This window comes from Pteronotus mesoamericanus, unplaced genomic scaffold (assembly GCF_021234165.1).
Source record: "Pteronotus mesoamericanus isolate MK-2021 breed Mesoamerican mustached bat unplaced genomic scaffold, CSHL_Meso_final scaffold_54, whole genome shotgun sequence".
In the NCBI taxonomy this organism is placed as follows: domain Eukaryota; kingdom Metazoa; phylum Chordata; class Mammalia; order Chiroptera; family Mormoopidae; genus Pteronotus; species Pteronotus mesoamericanus.
Window position 1 is genome coordinate 77394640 of NW_026555321.1, and position 20498 is coordinate 77415137.

General features: G+C 34.6%; 1 protein-coding gene across 1 annotated transcript in view; it reads right to left on the reverse strand.

Moving 5' to 3' along the window:
• Nucleotides 1-329: 329 nt before the first annotated feature.
• The window catches only part of PCMTD1 (protein-L-isoaspartate (D-aspartate) O-methyltransferase domain containing 1), a 74216-nt gene continuing 54047 nt past the window's right edge, over nt 330-20498 (reverse strand). The window contains exons 4-6 of the mRNA XM_054595128.1: nt 13844-14015; nt 10581-10704; nt 330-1447 (exon numbers count right to left, since the gene is read on the reverse strand). Coding sequence (XP_054451103.1) covers nt 1080-1447; nt 10581-10704; nt 13844-14015 — 664 coding nt within the window. The 3' untranslated portion in view covers nt 330-1079. The remainder of the gene's footprint in view (nt 1448-10580; nt 10705-13843; nt 14016-20498) is intronic.

Genomic DNA, 20498 nt, shown 5'->3' on the forward strand with positions numbered 1-20498 from the left:
GTGTCTACATACAATTCCTGTGAATATTTCTTATACTATGAAAATAAATCTCAAAGCAGATGTAGTCTAGCTCAGTCAAAGGTAAATACGCAGATGAACTAGAAGTTCCATTTGCTAAAGTGCACCAGCAGACCAAATCTACTTTGCTCCTGCTGCAGAGCATGGTCCAGAAGTGGCCATCACTCATGCCTATTCATTCACTCACTGTGCTATCAACAGTCATATAGAATGATGGATTTTCATAAATCAAATATTTTATGCAGTGGACTATAGAAACAACAATCCTAAGTATACTATCTTCTAAAACTCCAGAGAGTAATATAACTTCATTATTTTTAAATACTGAAAATGTAAAGGGTCCATACAAATTAAGAATTGTATTAAGCATATACTTTTTACTTTAATATTCACTTGATGTGTGCTCTTAAAATCTCTATGAGAGAAGCAGGTATTTTCCCCATGTCTTTTGGCAATAGATTCAAAAGCAAAAGTAGCAGTGCTGTTGAATTCCATGGAACTTTTTTTAAAGCTAAATTATTCAGTATCTGTATTGTTATTGCACTCATAATCTGCCTGGAATACATCTATTGTAACTCAGCAACAGTGAATGCAAAAAAAGTAAGGTAAGTAGGTCTACAAAGCATTTAATTTCTTTATTAGATAAGAAAGTGTTCATAGAGGAAAGGCAAACAACTGCAGTTCAAATATGATTATATATGCTTAACAATTATTTAACCTTATATAAAATTAAGTCTAACTCTCACTACTACAAATCTTAAGGAATCAGAAAAAGATTTACAGTACACAAAGCCTTGACTATTGTTGCATTCCACTCTTGAAGTCACTCTGAGTTAAAACAACAATTTTTCCAAGATTTAAAGAAAAATATATTTTATAAAAGGGATTCTTTTTAATCACCGAATACATCATTTTTATTACTAAGACAGAAACAAGTTACACTTTTTTCCCCACTATAATTCACTCTGATGAAAGATTTCTCTCTCATTTAACTTCTAACGAAAGCTACACTTTCAAGACTAAAGGAATTATCAGTAGGCATTCTTTCTTTGTGATTTAAGTTATTTATCTCTAAAATATGTCAAGTAAGCTTTTAAAGATTCAGGGAGGGGGAGCTTCATGATTTTTTCTCTCAGTAAATTCTGAGGTGGCTCCTCGGGCTTCATGGCTTCGCTGTGATCTTTCTCTTCCTCTTCTTTGTTATCTTCTTCCATTTTTTCATCCTCCTCACTGTCTAGAGGCTGAGGAATAAGCTGATTACCCACAAATACGTAAGTGTTAATTCTCTGTTTAACTCTCTTTCTTTTCCTTTTGGGTGGAGCCCTCTGAGGAATCCCCTTGGCTTGCATCTCATCATTTATGAAATTTCTAAGGGTGCGCCGAATGTAAATACGAGCCAAGTCCTGCAGATTCCTTACAGCACAGGGGGCTATAAACACACACACACACACACACAAAAACATAAAAAGAAAAACGTATTATTAATTTCTTCACATAACAAAACATGTGTTTCCTAGGAATGTTAGAAAAGAGTAAGTATAAAAACTCTGACTGCCAAACTAACAGAGATTTCAAGGTGTTTACTATGCCAAGCACCATTCTAAGAACTGAGGACAGTGGACAGTGCAGAGGTTTATATGTGTAGATTTGTGTGTGACGCTTTTTATCACCATAAAAATTCTTTGGAAGGGAAAAATAAGAACTTATAAACAGATTACATGAGAATTAACTAGTTAGGAGACAATAGTAGAAAGATTTTATCCTACATGCATTTTATATTTTTTATGTTGAAATAAATCTATTTAAAAAACCCAAATAAAGAAAAATTTGAACAGATGCACAAGTATAAACTCTAAAGCTGGTGTGCACGTACACACACACACAATTTCTATCTTTCTGTAAATCAATTAAAACTGGTTCATATGGAAAAGGCCGCCAGAAATGCCGTAAAGAAACACTTAATAACGCAAAGAAACACTAAAGATTTCTTTAAGTTATTGATGTTTACTTCCATCAAATGTATCAGAGTTGGAACATATCCTTTCTGCTTCATTACCATCTCCTATGCATCTATAAATGCATAAGCCCTAGAACCAGACTTCTTTGAAGTCTGTTCCAAACCAAAGCCTTATACATAAATATATTCTCTAGTCCCCACCTAAAATTCACTTCTCCTAGTTTCCATTCCTGTAGAAATAAAACTATTATCAAGGATCCTTCTTAAATACCTAAACAAAAGACAATCTTCCTCAGCATTAGTTGAAGAGCATTAAAAATCTTCACCATTCGTTTTTCATTTCTTTACTTCTGGTTCTCTTTTCTCAATGCCTCCCTTCCAAACCTTTTTGCTATAACATTTGAAATCCTGACATGTTTAGTTATTTGTATACGGTCTGTCTTTGTCATCACTCTGTGAGCTCTAGAAGGGGAGGGGCTTCTGGAATTTCCTCTCTGTGCCCCCCCCCACCTCCAAGGAGCCCTGTAGGACCAGCCTTCCATAGTACGTCATCCTATACATGCTCACAGTGTGCTTCCTGTGTTCTTCACACCACACCCTTGTGCCCTGGCCTATGCCCAATCACCAACTGGACACACCCAGTAATAGCAGATTTAAAAAAAAAAACCCAAGGGTAGGAGACATCTTAGACTGATTCAAAGATCCCTTAGCACATATCTATTTTATATGTGAATAAAAAAAATTCTTACAATTGTCTTTTTTTAACTCTCTACTGAAACCTGAAGTGAAAAAGAATTCCACGCAGCCATATCGGGTATGTTTAGCTAGAAACCCTTTTTTCTTCCTTCCTGTTTGGACCTGCCACCGACTATATGAGGTAGAAACTGAAACAACATAACATCTTTGAGTTCAAGTCCTATTTTTGCTAATGATTAATTTTTTCAACATGGTTAAGTAACAACAGATATGAAATATGCTCCCTTATATATTAAAATGTGTAAAATACCACCTACTCTCCCTACCTCCCAAAATTATTCATCAAGTTACTTAATATTTGTATAATAACTATACATTAAAATACATGCCGGGTACTGGTAAAGAATTCATTTATTTAACGCATAGAGAGGATGACTTAGACTAAGAAACTTTCTGGTCTTACGGAGATTATATATTTGGGGGGGTAGATTAAAAACAATTATTAAAAACAAAACCTAGGAAATATGAAAAAAACACCAATGACATAGAAAGTAATATGGAGGTATAGCTACTTCTGACTGAGTAGTCCAAATAGTGCCCTGAGGAAGTCATGTCTGAGCTAGGATCCAAATGACATGAGAAAGAGCCATGTAAGTATCTTAGGGCAAAGGGAGTGTCAAAGCACTAAAAGGTAAATGAGCTTAGCATGTTCAAAGAGCTGAAAAAAAAAATGCTAGTGTAGATAAAGTTTGGAGCAGGAAGAAAAAAGAGATATGATCATGCATGGTCTTGTAGGCCTTGGTAAAGAATGCTCAGTGTATTTGCCACATAGCTATTGAAGGGTTTTAAGAAGGCAAAAGTTATACTGTAATGAAAATGACACTATGGCTCCTCTGTAGAGTGGACTGTAGAGAGAGGGAGCAGAAGGTCAGCGGGAACACTCCAATGATCCAGTGAAATGTGACCACACTTCAGTGGAGATGGGAGTGGGAGAGGGTGGCAATAAAGATGGAGAAGTGGACAAATTTAGAATATATTTTGAACATAGGATGAACAGGGACTGGTTGTGGGAGTTTCTGCCCAACCAACTAACAGATGCTAATGTCAGTTACCAACATAACAAAGAGAAAGAATAATTTGGGAAGAAAATAAAAGATTTGTTTTGTTTTCTTGTTAAATCTGAAATCCAAAATGGAAATTTCAGAATAGGAACAACAATGACATACCAGTCACCATTTCAATGTTTTATATGCAATAACTCAAGGCTAAGAGAGAAAAGTGAAGTAGAGGAGAAAGGTTAAATAACTTGCTCACGGAGATCGTAAGTGACAGAGTTAGAACCTGAATGCAAGCATTTGACTGCAAAGTCTACACTCCTTTCCTATCACCACTAATTCAAAGAGGCATAGCACCCCTTTGTTCATTGCAGCATTATTTACGATCACCAAGATATGGAAGCAGCCCAAATGTCCATCAGTAGGTGAATTGATAAAACGACTATGGGGCATTTACACCATGGAATACTACTCAGCATGGATGGATCTGGAGAACATTGTGCTAAGTGAAATAAGCCAGCCAGAGAAAGACTAATACTATATGATTTCATTCATATGTGGACTCTAACGAACAAATTGAACTAACGAGCAAAATAGAAAGAGATTCATAGATAAAGAGCAGGATGACATCTAAGGAGGGGGTAGGGAGTAGAGGGAATGAGGAAAAAGGATTCATGGTGATTGCGAGGGGGAGATGAGTATAAGGGGACTAAATGGTAAAGGGAAAAAATATAGTAAAAAAAAAATAAGGAAAAAAAAAATGACTCCAGGATTCAGGGGGAAGGTCAGGACTGAAGAAAGAAATCTAGGAGTCATCAGCCACAATGACAGGCAATGACCAGAGAGCACCCAAGCGATTGTATAAACAGAGAAGAAAGGCATAAGCTCGAGTGAGCTTTGCAGCAGGTGAGAGTGGAAAAAAACCTCTGAGTTTTGGACACTATAGAGGAGCTAAAACATAGAAGCTATAATTAGTCTTCCCAGCTGGTCTTCACTCTTCAACCTCTCTCACATTACTACTGATGTTCTCTTTTGACACCTTAATTATGTTCTTCCTCTGCCAACACTGGCTGCTATTCCAGGGACACTCTTAGAATGATGAACCTTTCAATCCTAAATTGTCAGAATGCCTGAACTTCATAAAGAACCAACTAGACCCTGAGTGGAAAAGGATTCAGACTTTAACAATTTCTAAAACTCAGAAGTGCTGAAATAGCACCCACATGTGCTTCATCTCCAAGTTCTTTTGAATGATACAACTTTTAGATAACTTTCAACTCTACCTATGCAAAAATCCCCAATATTTCCTACCATTTGACACTCCTTTGTTTCTAAAGCTTCCAGTTATAAAGATTTAATGAAACAAACAATACTCATCTTGAGTGCTATAAAATCTCATTTTGAATTCACTCTATAATCACAATTAAGGTTATCTCTAATATACACATGTACTCTCTACTTGTTTCCCAAAAGACATTCCCTATACAGACTTTTTAAGAACCTAGCAGTCAGCACTTTCATTTTCATTGGTAAACAAAGACTGAATAAAGCATTTTATTTAGGTCAAACCCAAAAAACCAATTACTTTTTGTACTTTTCACTTATAACTCAAAATGGTATAGTGACATAACTTATAAAGTTGTTTTGTCCCTTGTGATACTGTGATTTATAAGAATTGTACATTTAGCGTCCCATTCCTGTCCCATTTAGGAGTTTAGAACTCCTAAAACAACTGAAATTTCCTAAATGATAAGATCATAGAGGTGAAAAAGATCTTTTTTTGTTGTTCATATAAAGTTCCGCCTGAGTTTACATTTTGTAAGGTGCCTTTTGATAAACCCCTAAGAATGCTGGGCTCGTTGCCAGGGGAAACCAACCATGTAGAAAGCTTCTGGGCTGATGAACACGTGGAGGTGCCAGGAGGGCGGCGTACTCTGAGAAGGCATAAAGCCTTGAGTCATTCTGGCCCCTTCTGGCCATGAACGAAGTCATTCTCATGTACCTTGCAAATATGCATCAATTCCATCTGGCTGTTCTTGAGTCAGATCTTTTTACAATAAACCAGTAGTCTAGTAAGCAAACTGTTTTTCTGGGCTCTGTGAGCCACTCTAACAAATTATCAAACTCTAGGAGGGGGTCATGGGAACCTCTAATTTATAACCAGGCTGTCAGAAACACAGGTGACAATCTGGACTTGCAATTGGTGTTTGAAACTGGAGGAGGGAAAGGAAAATGTTGTGTGACAGACCCCTTAAAATCCTGTGGGGTCTGTACTAACACTGGTTACTGCCAGAACTGAAACAGATCATAAGGATACCCTGTTGGTATCCACAAAGAATTGGAGAATTGCTCAATGTGGAAAATTATGCATATCTCGAGTGCAGAATGATTGGTGGGTGGTATAAAGAGAAAATAGGGTTTTCCTTTAGTTGGTTGGTATACCATTTTTTCCTTTATCTCTTCTAACAGGCCTGCCCCAAACTTTAAGTAGTGTATCCTTATTCATAGAATGTCTTATACCAAAAAGTGTGTGTGTGTGTGTGTGTGTGTGTGTGTGTGTGTGTGTGTGTGTATGACTTTAAGTTGAATAAAAATCAGTGATGACTCTGAGGAACAGTTATATAACTACATTTTAGTAACTTCATATGAGCAATTTCACAGCTATAAAATACACTTGGTAAAGGATTTGCATGTGTATTTTTTTAGGTTTTTCTGTTTGCACTAACATTCTTTTATAACTTAACTCCCTATAATTATGAAATGTCCTCTGAACAGAAAGCTATTTACTTATTTATTTACTTACTTTTAATCTCACCCGAGGACATTTTTTCATTGCTTTTTGGAAAGAGGGGAAGGGACAGAGGGAGGGAGAGAGAAACATCAATGCTAGAGAAAAGCACTAATTCGTTGCCTCCCATTTGTGCCCAGACTGGGGATTGTACATGCCTGGATGGGGGACCAAACCCACAATGTAGGGTATGTGTCCTCACTGGGAATCAAACCCTTAACCCTTTGGCTATAGGACAGTGTGCTGACTACCTGAGCCACACCACTCAGGGCCAGAGCTATTTAAACAAAACGAAAATTTGTACTTATTCTCCGTACCTCTTATTAAACTTCAACAAATAATTTTCATTTTTTCATTTTGTGAACATTACTATATGAAGTTTTTTATATTTTTTAAACTGATAATTTGACTCATTTTTATAAGTTGCTCTTGGTAGCTGACTTTTTTTCCTATTTTAGACTTTTGAGTATACATAAAAAGAGAGGCAATAGTATAATGAACCCCACAGGCCTGCCAATCACCTTCAACAACTATCTTTTATGGCTGATCTTACTTCATCAAAATTCCCATTTCCTCTTCCCATCCCCACCCTGATTATTTTGATAAAAAATTCAGACAGGCCATTTTACCCAAAAATATTTCAGAGGTATGATGGACTTGTTTTTTAAATTTACACTCTTCCCCCATTTTATCCTTTTCCATCAAATTTATTCCTACTTTAACATGAATAGTTACGAACGCCAATAAAAAAAAACCCAACCAGTAGATCCTATTATCTAGATCTCTTTGTGTTGATAACCTTAAAAATGAGGGAGAACAAAAATTGCTTGTTTAAAGAATACCATCATCCATACATTCATACAATGTTACCATAAAACCACATTTACAACCAACACTCTTCTAATGGAAACTAAACTAGAAAAACTGTCAGATAAAAAGGGAAATAATGAGGGTTATAATAGTGTCAGTTACAAAGTAAACCACTTGAATAGTTGCAGAAATCCACAGGTAACTATGTAAGTAGAGTCATATATGATGCACACTATGTTTATGGTTAGGCCATTGTAAAACCAAATTGTGTCAGAGAATTTTTTCATTACTTCTCTTTATGACTCTCCAAACAGTTACGATAGGTTTTACACAAAACTGTTATAAACCATAATTCTAATGTTGAAAAACACGAGGGACAAAGTTTTATTTAGTTACTATTGTTTTTATCAAGGAGTTTAAGTATTCAATAACTGTAGTATAGTCTATAAACTACAGTAATGTATGTTATACATATACATGTACACACATATATATATATGTGGAGGGGTGTGTATAGTCAACAAGAAAGGTAGACTTCAGTGAAATAATTGTATAATGCATATGCACACAAGTGACAGTTATTTGATTCTGGTGCTAGAAAGAAAGAAGTTTCTTTTGGTCCTACAGGACATCTAAAGTGTATCTCTTTTTCATTAGACTGGAAGGAAGTTTAAATTTAACATCCCAGGAGAGTAACTTCATATTTTTAATAGAATGAATCTTTCTGGTAATCCTCTCTTTACTTTTAATCATGCTTATTTTATTTTTAATTTTCCTTATATAATCGTTTAATGCAATTTGTTGTATAGGTTGACTCAAATCCTTTTTGTAAGTAGAATAAATTAACAAGTATATTTGAAAAAAATAGTTGATAACACTTTCTGAATTATAAAAACTTCAAAGTTTTTTTAGAAGTGAGTGTCTAATTTCTTTCTAAATTAGATCAAAATAAGAGCACTGTGTCAGGATTTATGAATCTCATGACTCTATAAGGTGTGTTCAGTGTGTCCCCTCCGCTGGCAGCTCCTATTGGAGAAGAATGCTGATAAGCCCTCTCCTGGAAGAGACCCCTGTGGCCAGTGCCACTCCCAGAGTGTAGCACCACGGAGCTGGGTAGATCTCTGTATCACCACACTCATTCCTCCCCAGGGCAGGAGGAGTAGCTTGTATAGTTTGTGAGTGTGTAAGAAGCAGCTGGCCATATATGGTTCCATCCTTTCCCTTCCCTTTCCCATTAGGATATGTCTACTCACAAGTACTAACACTGGGCTCTGCTCACCCACCTATTTACAGGGTAAGCTCACTTGGTGGACGTTTGGCCAGTGACGTCTCTAACCAAAAGGGTAAGTCTGTCTTATTTATCTGGGGCAGACCAAAGTCATATCTTCCAACTACGTTGAATGGTAATAAAGCTGGCATTTCCATTCTTAGCTATCTAACCCCAAGTCCATCTCTCCATTGGTAAGAACCTGAGCAGGAAAAAAACAGGTGTAATTTACTGACCCTCTCAAACTCCCAACACTACTCTTCATTAAGCAATTATTACATGCCAAGCACTTTATAAATATTACTTCATGTAAGTCTTAAAACCATCCCAAAGGGCCACAAAAATCACATAGCTCTAAAGACAGTAAAATCCACACTGAAGATAAAAATGAATCTCTCTGTAAAACCAGATTCCTATGGAGTAAGTTAATTTAAAAATCAAATTAAAGAGTAAGTCTACTATGGTAAAGTTCATTTACAGTAAAGAACTTTACTTAATGGTGCCTCCTTCTTTCTCAAGGTCTCAGTAATCTTTACCAAGCTGATCATTCCCTCCTATTTGAAATACTTTTCTTTTTTGGTTTTCAACACACTGTGCTCACCATGTCCTCCCATCCCTCTGGCCCTTCCTTTGCCAATACATCTTTCTCTGTTTTATCTGTGAATTTTGTGGACACAGGTCCAATCTTAACACCTCTTCTCTATATCTCCACTCTCTCCTAACTTTTCTCATCCATTCTCATAGCTTAAAATGCCATATTTATGTTCAGGATTTTCAATTTATACTTCCTTCGTGCAGTACGTATACACCCACTTGACTATCTTTCATTTATAATGCTAATAGAAAAGTCAGACATGGCCAAAATAAAGTATCTAATATTCCTAAACCTAGTTCCCAAACTATTTTACCCCAGTCTTCCAAACACCAATAAATGGTACCATCACTCAACTAGCTACTCAACTCAAACTTTTTTTTAAAAGGTTTTATTCATTTATTTTAGACAGAGGGGAAGGGATGGGGGGAGAGAGAGAGAGAGAGAGAAACATCAATATGTGGTTGCTTCTAATGTGCCCCTCACTGGGGACCTACCTGGCCCACAACCCCAGGCACGTGCCCTGACTCGGAATTGAACCAGTGAGCCTCTGGTTTGTAGGTTGGTGCTCAACCTCCTGGGCCACACCAGCCAGGGCTCAAGTCAAACTTTGTATCCCTCTTTTATCTCCACCAACATCTATATAATCCACTATTTTTCTACCTTCAAACCACCAACTCTATCCACATCAACACTGACTCCTCGAGTATAAGTCTTGTATAATCTATCCTCTAGAGCAGCAATTTTCAACCTTTTTCATCTCATGGCACACAAAAACTAGTTACTAAAATTCTGCAGCATACCAAAAAATGTTATATTTTTTCCTGATCTGATTAAAAAATGGGTATCATTTTGGCTCATTCACAACAAATGGCTATTGAGTGTGCTGGCTCTTGTCATTTTTTTTTTTATTTGACCATCTAAGGGAAAAGAGGTCAGTGCCCTGACTAAAATAGTCAGGTATTGCATGCTTTACAAATTCTTGCAGCACATTGGTTGAAAATCACTGCTCTACAGCATGGTCAATGAGCTTTAACTAAAACTTATTTCTGGTCTTCAAATGACCAAGTTCTTTTTAGTCTACATAAAAGGCTTTTGTGTTTGCTGTCCTTCTGTATGGAAAATAATGACACTAAATTAATATATTATAATTAATAATTTTACAACTCATTAATAAATTCATTTGTTTGACTTGCTCCTTCTTTTCATGTTTTCAGGAAGGCAACTAACAGTGTCTGGTACAAGGTAGGGGCTTTAGCAAAAAAAAAAAAAGTGAATAAATTCATTGAATCCATTACTGCATATCTATTTAATTCTTCATAATTACAGAGTTCATTAAATCCCAAGCATCAGAGTTGAAGTCACAGTTCAACTAGAAAAGACCAACAGTTACTTACGGAGTCCCACAGAATCTGGTTTGCCATTATCATTCTTACTTGGCTGCACAAGTGGAGCAAATGAAACAGCAAGAATATTTTTACTTTCCCAAGTATTTTGTCCAGTTCGCATAATTTGTGTTAACTATTTAGAGGGAAAAAAGAAACAAAATAGCTTAATTCTATAAATGTGATTGCCTTACAGTCACAATTTTAACAAAATAATTGCCAATGACTGCTATATAACCACTTTATATAAATGCAACCAAATTACTTTCACTTCAATATTTACTATGAAATAATAAAGAATCACAAATATTGGCTGTTCAAGATAGTTTTATTCCCCTAAAGATTTTATTTATTTATTTCTAAAGAAAGGGGAAGGGAAGGAGAAAGAGAGGGAGAGAAACATCAATGTGTGGCTGCCTCTTGTGCGCCCCTCAACCAAGAACCTGGCCTGCAACCGAGGTATGTGCCCTTGACTGGGAATTGAACCAGCGACCCTTTCGTTCGCAGGCCAGCGCTCAATCCTCTAAGCCACACCAGCCAGGGCAAAGATAGATATTTCAATGTAAATGGAGTATCTAAATATGGCCAGGAGTCTTTGCATATTACATCTGGTGTCTAATGGTTTCTATACCTGCCACTGGCTCCCAAAATACAATGTCTGGAAAAAGTCCAGTCATTGCTAATATAATGAGAATGTGCCTGCATAACATTGCTGTAACCTGACAGCCAAGGAGAGTGGACTAGAATGTGCATGCATGAGCAATGACAACTTCACTCTACTAGTCAATGGAGGTGGTAGATACTATTGAGTGACCATGTATACTGTGTGACCATCACATTCAAAATGATGGAGTAGGGCAATGAATCTGCATCAAATTTTGCATTAAGCTTCAACATTCCTCCATGGAAACTATCCAGATGATTCAGAAGGCCACAGCTATGGGCAACTGGTGACTGCCAGCCTCACCATAAAACAACACACCTACTCCTGTACCCTGTCTTGTGCAGAGATTTTTGGTAAAACATCAAATCACCCAAGTGACTTAGTCCCCCCTAGAGCCCAGATTTGACGGCCTCCAACATCTGGCTTTTTCCAAAACTAAAATCACCTTTGAAAGGGAAGAGATTTCAGACTATTGATGAGATTCAGTAAAATACGATGGGGCAGTTGATGGTGACTGAGAGAACTGTGTGAGGTCCCTAGGTGCCTATTTTGAAGGGGACTGAAGTATTACTGCCCTATGTACAATGTTTCTTGTATCTTTCATCTTCTTCAATAGATCTTTTTCATATTACATGGCTGGATATCTTCTGGACAGATCCTGTATGTCTAACATAGGTTCAGTTGTTTGGTTAAAGCATTATATTAATTAAGTCATGTTTTGATTACTATACCAATAAGTCAACTTCATGATCTTCCATAAAGGTAATAAAATATAAATTCTAATACTAACATCAACTTGACATTTCATTATTAAATATAACTAGTCATAAAGGGATTAGAAATTATACCTCCTCAGCAAACACTCATCACAATTCCTTGGAAAAATATTAGTCCAATAAATAGCTTGATTAAGTTAGTATCTTGAATTTACAGTATAAAAATCATTATTATATTTTATTATAACAGTATATAATAAATATTTGATAAGACACCAACTGGAAGCCATAATTTAAATGTATGAAAATGTAGCTTTAAGGGAAAACAGAAAAAGTTTGTTCATCTGGAAGTCTCAACTCCAGAAACATTCAAGTAAAAATATTTTTCCAGGAACATTTTTCAATAAATGTTTTCATAGTTTATTTTTTTAATAACTGACCAAAAAATTTGCACAGTGCATATTAATGGGAAAATCCACTACAATGCAAATAATAAGGGACCTAAAAGATACATAAACTCCAAAATGTCATGCTAAGTCCCAGTCATCTTAGTCAATCTATCTTCTACTATACAAAACACACAATGTCCTAAACATTTCAGATTTGGGTTAATATATGTTATTTTTTTTGAAATGTATTTTTAGAATTTTTTAAGTAAATGGCTTTTGAAAGATCCACCTATTTCCTAAATAAATTAGTGTTTCATTTTTTTAACCTAATAATTCCAAATCACATGCAGGCAAATAGCTGAAATATACATTAAAATGAGTCCACGCAGTACTAGACAAGGATTTTAAAATTTGTTTTTTTAATAGTGTTAATAAGCAATCTAAACCAAACCCTAAAAAGGATTTCTTTTATTAGATTCAAATAATTTAAAAAACATTGGAAATTGAGCAGCTAGTGAAGAGAGCATCACATTCAGTTGAACACCCCCAGGTGAGAAAAATGGAGGGAGCAGCGTGGCGATGCAGCAGTCCCCCCTTATCCACAGGGGATGTGTTCTGATGTTCCCCAAGGATGCTTGAAATCAGGCAGTATTAAATCCATACATACACTACTTTTTCCCTATACATACATACCTATGATAACGTTTAATTTAGTCACAGTAATAGATTAACAATAATACAATTATAACATACGGTAATGAGTTATGTAAATGTGGTCTCTCTTGTAAAATACATTATTATACTGTACTTACCCTCCTTTGATAATGTGAGGTAATACAATGTCTTATTAAGTCAAGATCCTTCCCCTTTACACTTAAAGGAAGTACTTTACAGCTTCTCTTTGGCATCTCCAAATCACCAGTATCACTACTCTTGCATTCAAGAGCCATTATTAAGTAAAATAAGTTGAACACAGACACTGCAATACCTCCACAGTCCATCTGATAACTGAAGTGGCTACGAAGTGACTGAAGGGTAGGTAGTGTATACAGTGAGAATATGCTGGACAAAGGGATGATTCATGTCCCAGGCAAGCGGGAGTGGGAAGGTTCAAGATTTCTTCATGCTACTCAGAATGTGGCACAATTTAAAACTTAAGAATGATCTCTTTCTGGAAATTTCTATTTAATATTTTGAGACCATGATTGACCACAAGTAACTGAGACTATGGAATATGAAACCATGCATAAGGGAGGATACTTTTTCACAGATAGCAGCTAAGCTTGGTGAAAGACCAAGTCTCTTCTAATAGTAGTATAGGGATCTTTCCTGTATCTGCTTTGGTTAAATAATTAAGAGTCTATTTCATTTTTTTTCTATGTATATACATCTATAGAGAGTATTTCTTCTTTAAAAATCATATGTACCTTTACTGATGTTATACTTCCCATCTTAAACTAATGTTTTTGTTTCTTTTGCCATTAAGCAAAACAACAGTGAAGTTACCTGATCTTCTATAGGCATGACTAGAATGCCCCCAACTTTCAGCAATATTTTCATGTAGTTTTCATGGTCTTTCTGGACTCCAGCTCCACAATAAATTCGATCATACTGATGACTGTCAGATGCTATCTGGAGGCAATTGCCAACCACAAATGCAGGTTCACAGAACTCAAATCTGCATGGAAAAACAAATGTAGTTTAATTCATTTAAACAAACAAAATAGATCTTAAAAATTTAACATTATCCAGTTCTTTGAAATAGTGAAGTAATCAAAATTAATTCTAAGGATAAAAGGTTGTTATGAAATTTAACAGTGATTATATATATTATTTTATTATCAATGTAGTATAAATACAGTATTTTAAAAACTTTTATCTTATTTCTTTTTTGCCACACTGAAACCTAGCTTAAGGGATAAAAAAAATGAATATATGAAAAGCCCATCACAACACCAATCTTGTGACACCACACAAATGACATATGGTAAGTAAGCATAAAAATCACAAAGATCAAAAAATGAAAAAAAAATGAGAAAAGGCTTCACTTTCCACTGCCCTAACACACACACACACACACACGCACGCACGCACGCACGCACACTAGAAATGGGAAGTGCTGGTGCAGTATTTATCTGTGAGTGACATTTTTGCTGCAGTTAACAGTAGCAAAGCTTTGTCAGAAGGACACCGGTGTGACCATATACCCTTGCAAGGGAGATTTTCCTAATAAATTTTAGCAGAGCTTATGTGACAATTTTGGACAGAGAGCAAAATAAATAGTAATTTTTCTTACTGCTGTTTTGGCTCCCGTGATCTCCCTGTGCAACAAAATAAGAGAGATGGTTTCAAAGCAAAGGCATTTTTATCCTGGCCACTTGTTCCTGGTTACAGTGTTGGTTCATGATATATAGAGTTGTGATTTTACACACTTTCCTACTTAGACTTCAACTTTATTCCTTAAATTCTGACAAACCTGAAAACAGTCTCTAACATTTAAGTAAAACCTCAATGCACTAATAAAACAGGTAATCATTTATTAAATTAATTAATGAAATATACTTTCACTTTTACATTGATTAAAGTTAATATGACCACACAGCAAAATCAGGCTCATTTAAGGACAAAATGATTTACATTAAAAGTTTCAGCATGCAGTAAAAAATGGCACTGATTGAATCACAATCATTTTTGCTTTGTAAAACATTTCCTGTCCTTTGGTAATTAACTGACTTATTAAACAATAATTTTCCATTAAAATTTGTTAAAACACAGACACATTTATAATCCCTGTTAATTAAAGAAGAGTTTACCAGGATCACACACTCTCCTCAATTTCCTGTCTTCTTGGTGAGTAGGGTGGGAGTCGGATGGGAAGGTATGAGGGGGTTGGAATGGGTGTGAGCAAACAGTGTACGCCCTACATATAATCTCTTCTCCATTTCTCCACAGTAAGGTAGACTATGCCCCATTATTTCTTTCACTCTAACTGCCTCCTCAGTGCTCATACTTTTCAGGTCTCCCTTCCATCATTTGGCTACCGACAGGGCAGGTTAGGTTCAAACTCCTTACGAATGTCACACAAACTCTGATTCTTTTGTCAAATTGTTCTTCCACTCATTTCCTGGCTCTGCCCCTGCCCACAGATACAATACTAAGTTGCAGCCAGATTGAATTATTTGCTTCTAATTGCTTAGAGGAATTATTATAAAGTGTTTTGAACACTGTACCTGTGGATGTGCTTGCTGTTCTTTTGATAAATGCATACTATCCCTTCAAGATACAGTTCACAGCATTGCAACGAAACATCCAACTTTTTAATAGTATTTCATTTTTTCCACTAGCATAGCACATACAAAAGTGTAAAGTGATCTATATTAGGGACCATGTTTAATTTCTCTTTTATATTCAAGACTATGATATAACTTACGATTATCAAAAATATGACAAAAATATAATTTCTTGGCTTTTAAGTAATGAGATACTGTGGATCAGGTGGTTTAATTATTTTATCAAACATATAGTACAGTAAGCATTCTTTAAAAAGAAAAGGTTAGGCTATTTTCAATGACATCTACATAAAAATCTTCATTTTAAATAATTTAATTTTATAATAATTTGTCAGACATAATTTTCAGATAAATGTGAACAGAAAATTTAAATAAAAATTTGATTTAGTAAACCCTTTTTTACCAATAAGTCTGCTAAATCAACTTGAACATACTCCTAGTTTTAAAAGGTTCCTACTATTTAAAAGTACATGATAGTTTATAGAAGAATTCTCATCTAGAAAAACACCGTTACAAGTGAACTACTTACAATTAAAACTACTTCTCATATTAATGTCATTTTATACATTCTCATCCCAGCAAAATGAATTAGCTAGAATTTAGTGTCTGATCTAAAATTAAATGTGTGATTCTGATCAAGTTACCTTATACTGGTAATTAGTAAAATTCATTATGTCAAATACTATTTATTGAGCGAGCACCAGTTGTGTATAAAGACTGGAAATACACTGGGAAACCATCATGCCTACATTTGTGGAAGAAACTAGAATCAAAGAATCTGACTAATTAAAGATTAGTTTACAACTATGGTAAATGCTCTAACGCAAAGACATATGATTCTATAAGACTGGGGATGAAAGAAATCTAATAGTCCTGGGGAGTCGGAGAAGGGTTCCCTGAGAAATGAGAAACTATGGTCTTAAAAATGAGACCAACCTAGAGCCGCAATATCCAAGTTGGTAGCCACTAGCCACACAAGGATATTGAGCCTTTAAAGTGTGGCCAGTCCATACTGAGATGCACTATAAGAATAAAATTAACCTGGGATTTCAAAGATTCAGTACCAAAAAAAGTAAAATATTTCAACTTTTTTAATATGTGTATGGATATGTGTGTATTTATATATGACGTATGTGTTTGAACAGCCACATAAATTTAAGCACTGCCTGTAATTTAAGTATCTCCTGTAAAAAGGAGCTTCAGAGACTTTCTCTTTAACACATTCATCCCTTTGAACATGCTCCTGGTTCTCCTGCTATCTCTGAATATTTCTCCTAAATTAGTTGTATTTCCATCACCTGTTCCAGTTCTCAAAAAACATTTACTAAATAAGCAAACGATATAAGAAGCATAAATGTTTTGTCAACTTTCCATTTATGAACTTTGAATATGAACCCAAAATTGACAAATTAAATATGTTAATCACAAAAATATCAGGACTAGAAGAGAAGCTTGCCCAGAAATAGATACAGGAAAAAAAAAATGTGCCTATAGCACTCTCTGTAACAACATGATTATTCTTGTTTTACTAAATTGATTACTATAAATAACTGTAGCTTCATATTACAGATTGCATGTTTTCCAAAACTGCCAAAAAGAAAAAAAAAAAAGGAAAACTCAAATAGTAAAACAAAACAAACCCTTTCCTTTTATGAATGAATCAATTGTTCTATATAATGGAAAAGCACTTTTTGGGAGACTTTAAGATTTTAAATAATCCACCGTTATTTTAGGAAGCAACTTGATGTTTTTGCTTATAATACAGATGAAAACAAGTATATCTGCTTCAATGTAGAAAGTATTACAAAGGATCATTAAAAAAAATTAAGAGATCTAAGTTTATAAATAATTTCTACTCCTGCAAATGGAACATATACTTCTAACATATACATATGCAGTCTTTACACTTTCATTTGACATATTTATATTACTGAACTACTGGGTTGGCCAAAAAGTTTGCCCCTCCCCCCCAAAGATGCCTCTAGTAGCACTTAAGTTGTTTTTAACTTCATTTGAAACAATTTTGTTATATTGTATTATGACAGTATATCAGTGTGCATTAAAAAAGAAGGTATCAAAATTAATGAATATTTGTGTAGCCACTTTAATACTGAAGATGAAAGAAAATGCATGACATTTTCAGCACATTATGGTTTATTATTTCAAGAAAGGTAAAAATGCAACTGAAACAAAAAAAAAAGAGATTTGTACAGTGTATGGTGAAGGTGCTATGACAGATTGAATATGTCAAAAGTAGTTTGTGAAGTTTTGTGCTGGAGATTTCTCACTGGACGATGCTCCACAGTCAGGTAGACCAGATGAAGTTGGTAGCAATCAACTTGAGAAACTGAGAACAATCAATGTTATAACACATAGGAGATATGTTGCATATTCAAAATATCCTACTCAACAAAGTTATTGGTGAAAATGAAAAACTGTGTTTTTTATTTTATGAAAAAAAAAACACAAACTTTTTGGCCAACCTGATATTTCTAGATACAGCAGAGTAAAACTTCAAGGACAGTAAAATTGGTGAGAAAAGTGTATTATTTTTAAATGTTGGCACTAAAATATCTAGAACATAGTAGTGAATTCATACACCGAACACATTACATAGAAGTTGTAACACTACCAATTTAGTATTTATTTAAAAAGTGTCTACCAGAAAGTAATCTATATGGGATTATTTATTATACTTACAACTACGACCTTTTCCACCAAATAATAAAAGAATCCTTCATATTAGTAAAGAAAACAACTCCCAAATTACACATATTTATATTATTTTTTTCATATATAAGTGAGCTGTGGACCATCCTTCCTAACAAAAAAACTTACAGATGAGCTTTATATTTCTGACTAAGAATATAGTTGAAAATACCATTTAGATATTTCATATTCTGATACTAAAATTATGGTTTATCTTTATAATAGCATTTCACGTAAATAAATTCAAACCAATTGAATAATTTTTTCAAAAAGTCTATGATGAAAATTTTTCAGGCAAATGTTTAAAGATATGCTCAGATCCATACCATATGTTCATATCGTATATATGAAGAATAAATGATTGCTTTAGGACACTGATGATGACTCCATGTTATCACAGCAAATTGCAACTCCTACTAATTCTTCTAACATAGAGAAGAAACTAAACATTTTCTTCCTAAGGCTTTTACTATCTTCTGAAAACTGCATCTTACCTAAGTTTCCATAGACCTCAATAGTCAAAGGACATACTTTAAACCACAAATATATTTTCTCTATAATCTGGAAAACTGTAGCAATAAACTAACCAGAAGTTTTCAGTTCATTATAAAATATTACACTATTTATACACTTACACATAAAATCCAAGCTAAAATAGTGAGAAAAAACCCAAATTCCACCCTTTCACATCAACCACACACTAAATGAAACCTAAGCAAGAGGAAAAGAAAAAACAAAAATGGCAAGAGGTCTACCAAAATCACAGTTTCTATGTGGTTATAATTTTACTCATAAAAGTATGGTTTACATTTTCTTTCCCTAGTTTTATGCTTCATTTAGGGGAGTTCATTAAAATTTTATGTCTGTTATTAGAAAGAAAAGCAACAATCATTTTTTATTCCTTGAAGAACATTTCCAAAACAAAGTTTTCCAGATAGAGATGACTCACACTCCTAAATTACACTAAATTATATCTATCAACGTTATCTGTATTTAAAAAGTTAGTTCTCAAATGTGCATGAAACTACAAATTCACTTACTTTAGACTTACTGATTTAAATCTTAAAATCTAATGAATGCTTTTGAGACTTTCTTATGCAAAGATGGAAAAATATTTGACATATTCTTACTAAAATGTACACAGAAAATCTTTTGTGAGAAAACAGAGAACACACATATATCTTGGTTTACAACATGAATACTTGCCCAAAATAACACCAGGATTCTAATCACTTACCTCGGCAGTAGTTTTCTTTATAGGTGCACGTTGGAATATCTTCATCTTGAGGCGGAAAGATGACTTCGTTCACAGCAGGGACCTTGCCAACTTGCCCATATAATTCTTTTGATAAGCTGCTAGGAGATCAGGGTGACCTAGCCTTGCCCTGTAGCTTCCCTCTTAGACGGATAGTCTAGGTCTAGGAGCTGACTGAGAGTAGAAAAAACAACATTCCCCTTCAATACACTGTTGAAGTGGGGGCTGACAATTTGCACACCTAGTTTATCATGTGCCACAGGATGCTGTCATTGGTTTTAGACAATTATTCCAATGGAATATAGGATATCAGAGATACAGGAAAAAATCCTACCTTCTTCTCATACCTCATCCAAAACAACCTGCCAAATGAATCACAGAAACTTCTTTGTTGTAAACACACTTTGTCAAAGTATACATTTTGAGTTTTAAAAACTTCAGAACTTTCCATTGGTAAGAAAAACCAGGGAAATGTTAATCTTTTGATCTCCATATGCAGTTAAACCATTCAGAAATTCTTACATTCAATAATTAAGCTACTGAATTTTTAAAGATTTAAAAAAACCGATGACTTTACCTTTTCAAGGGTTTTCCTTCCAACTGCATCAAACTCATCTCAGAATAATTCAAGCATTATGTAAAGTATTAAAAATAAATACTGTAGTTTTTCATTTAATGAAGCTTTAAGATCAAAAATAATCTCTAAACTTTTCATATGAAGATTGGCAGGTACGTCAACAAATGTGAATCTTTGTGTATTCCAACAACATTTCATCCTAATAATGTGTTTGAAGTCATTCAACTTTTCCTCATGCCATTACTAACTGATGTTAAAATATGTAACTGACAGCCCAGAGGACTTTTAAGGAATTTCTGTCACACCATATGAAGGTTTGTCATGATTAAA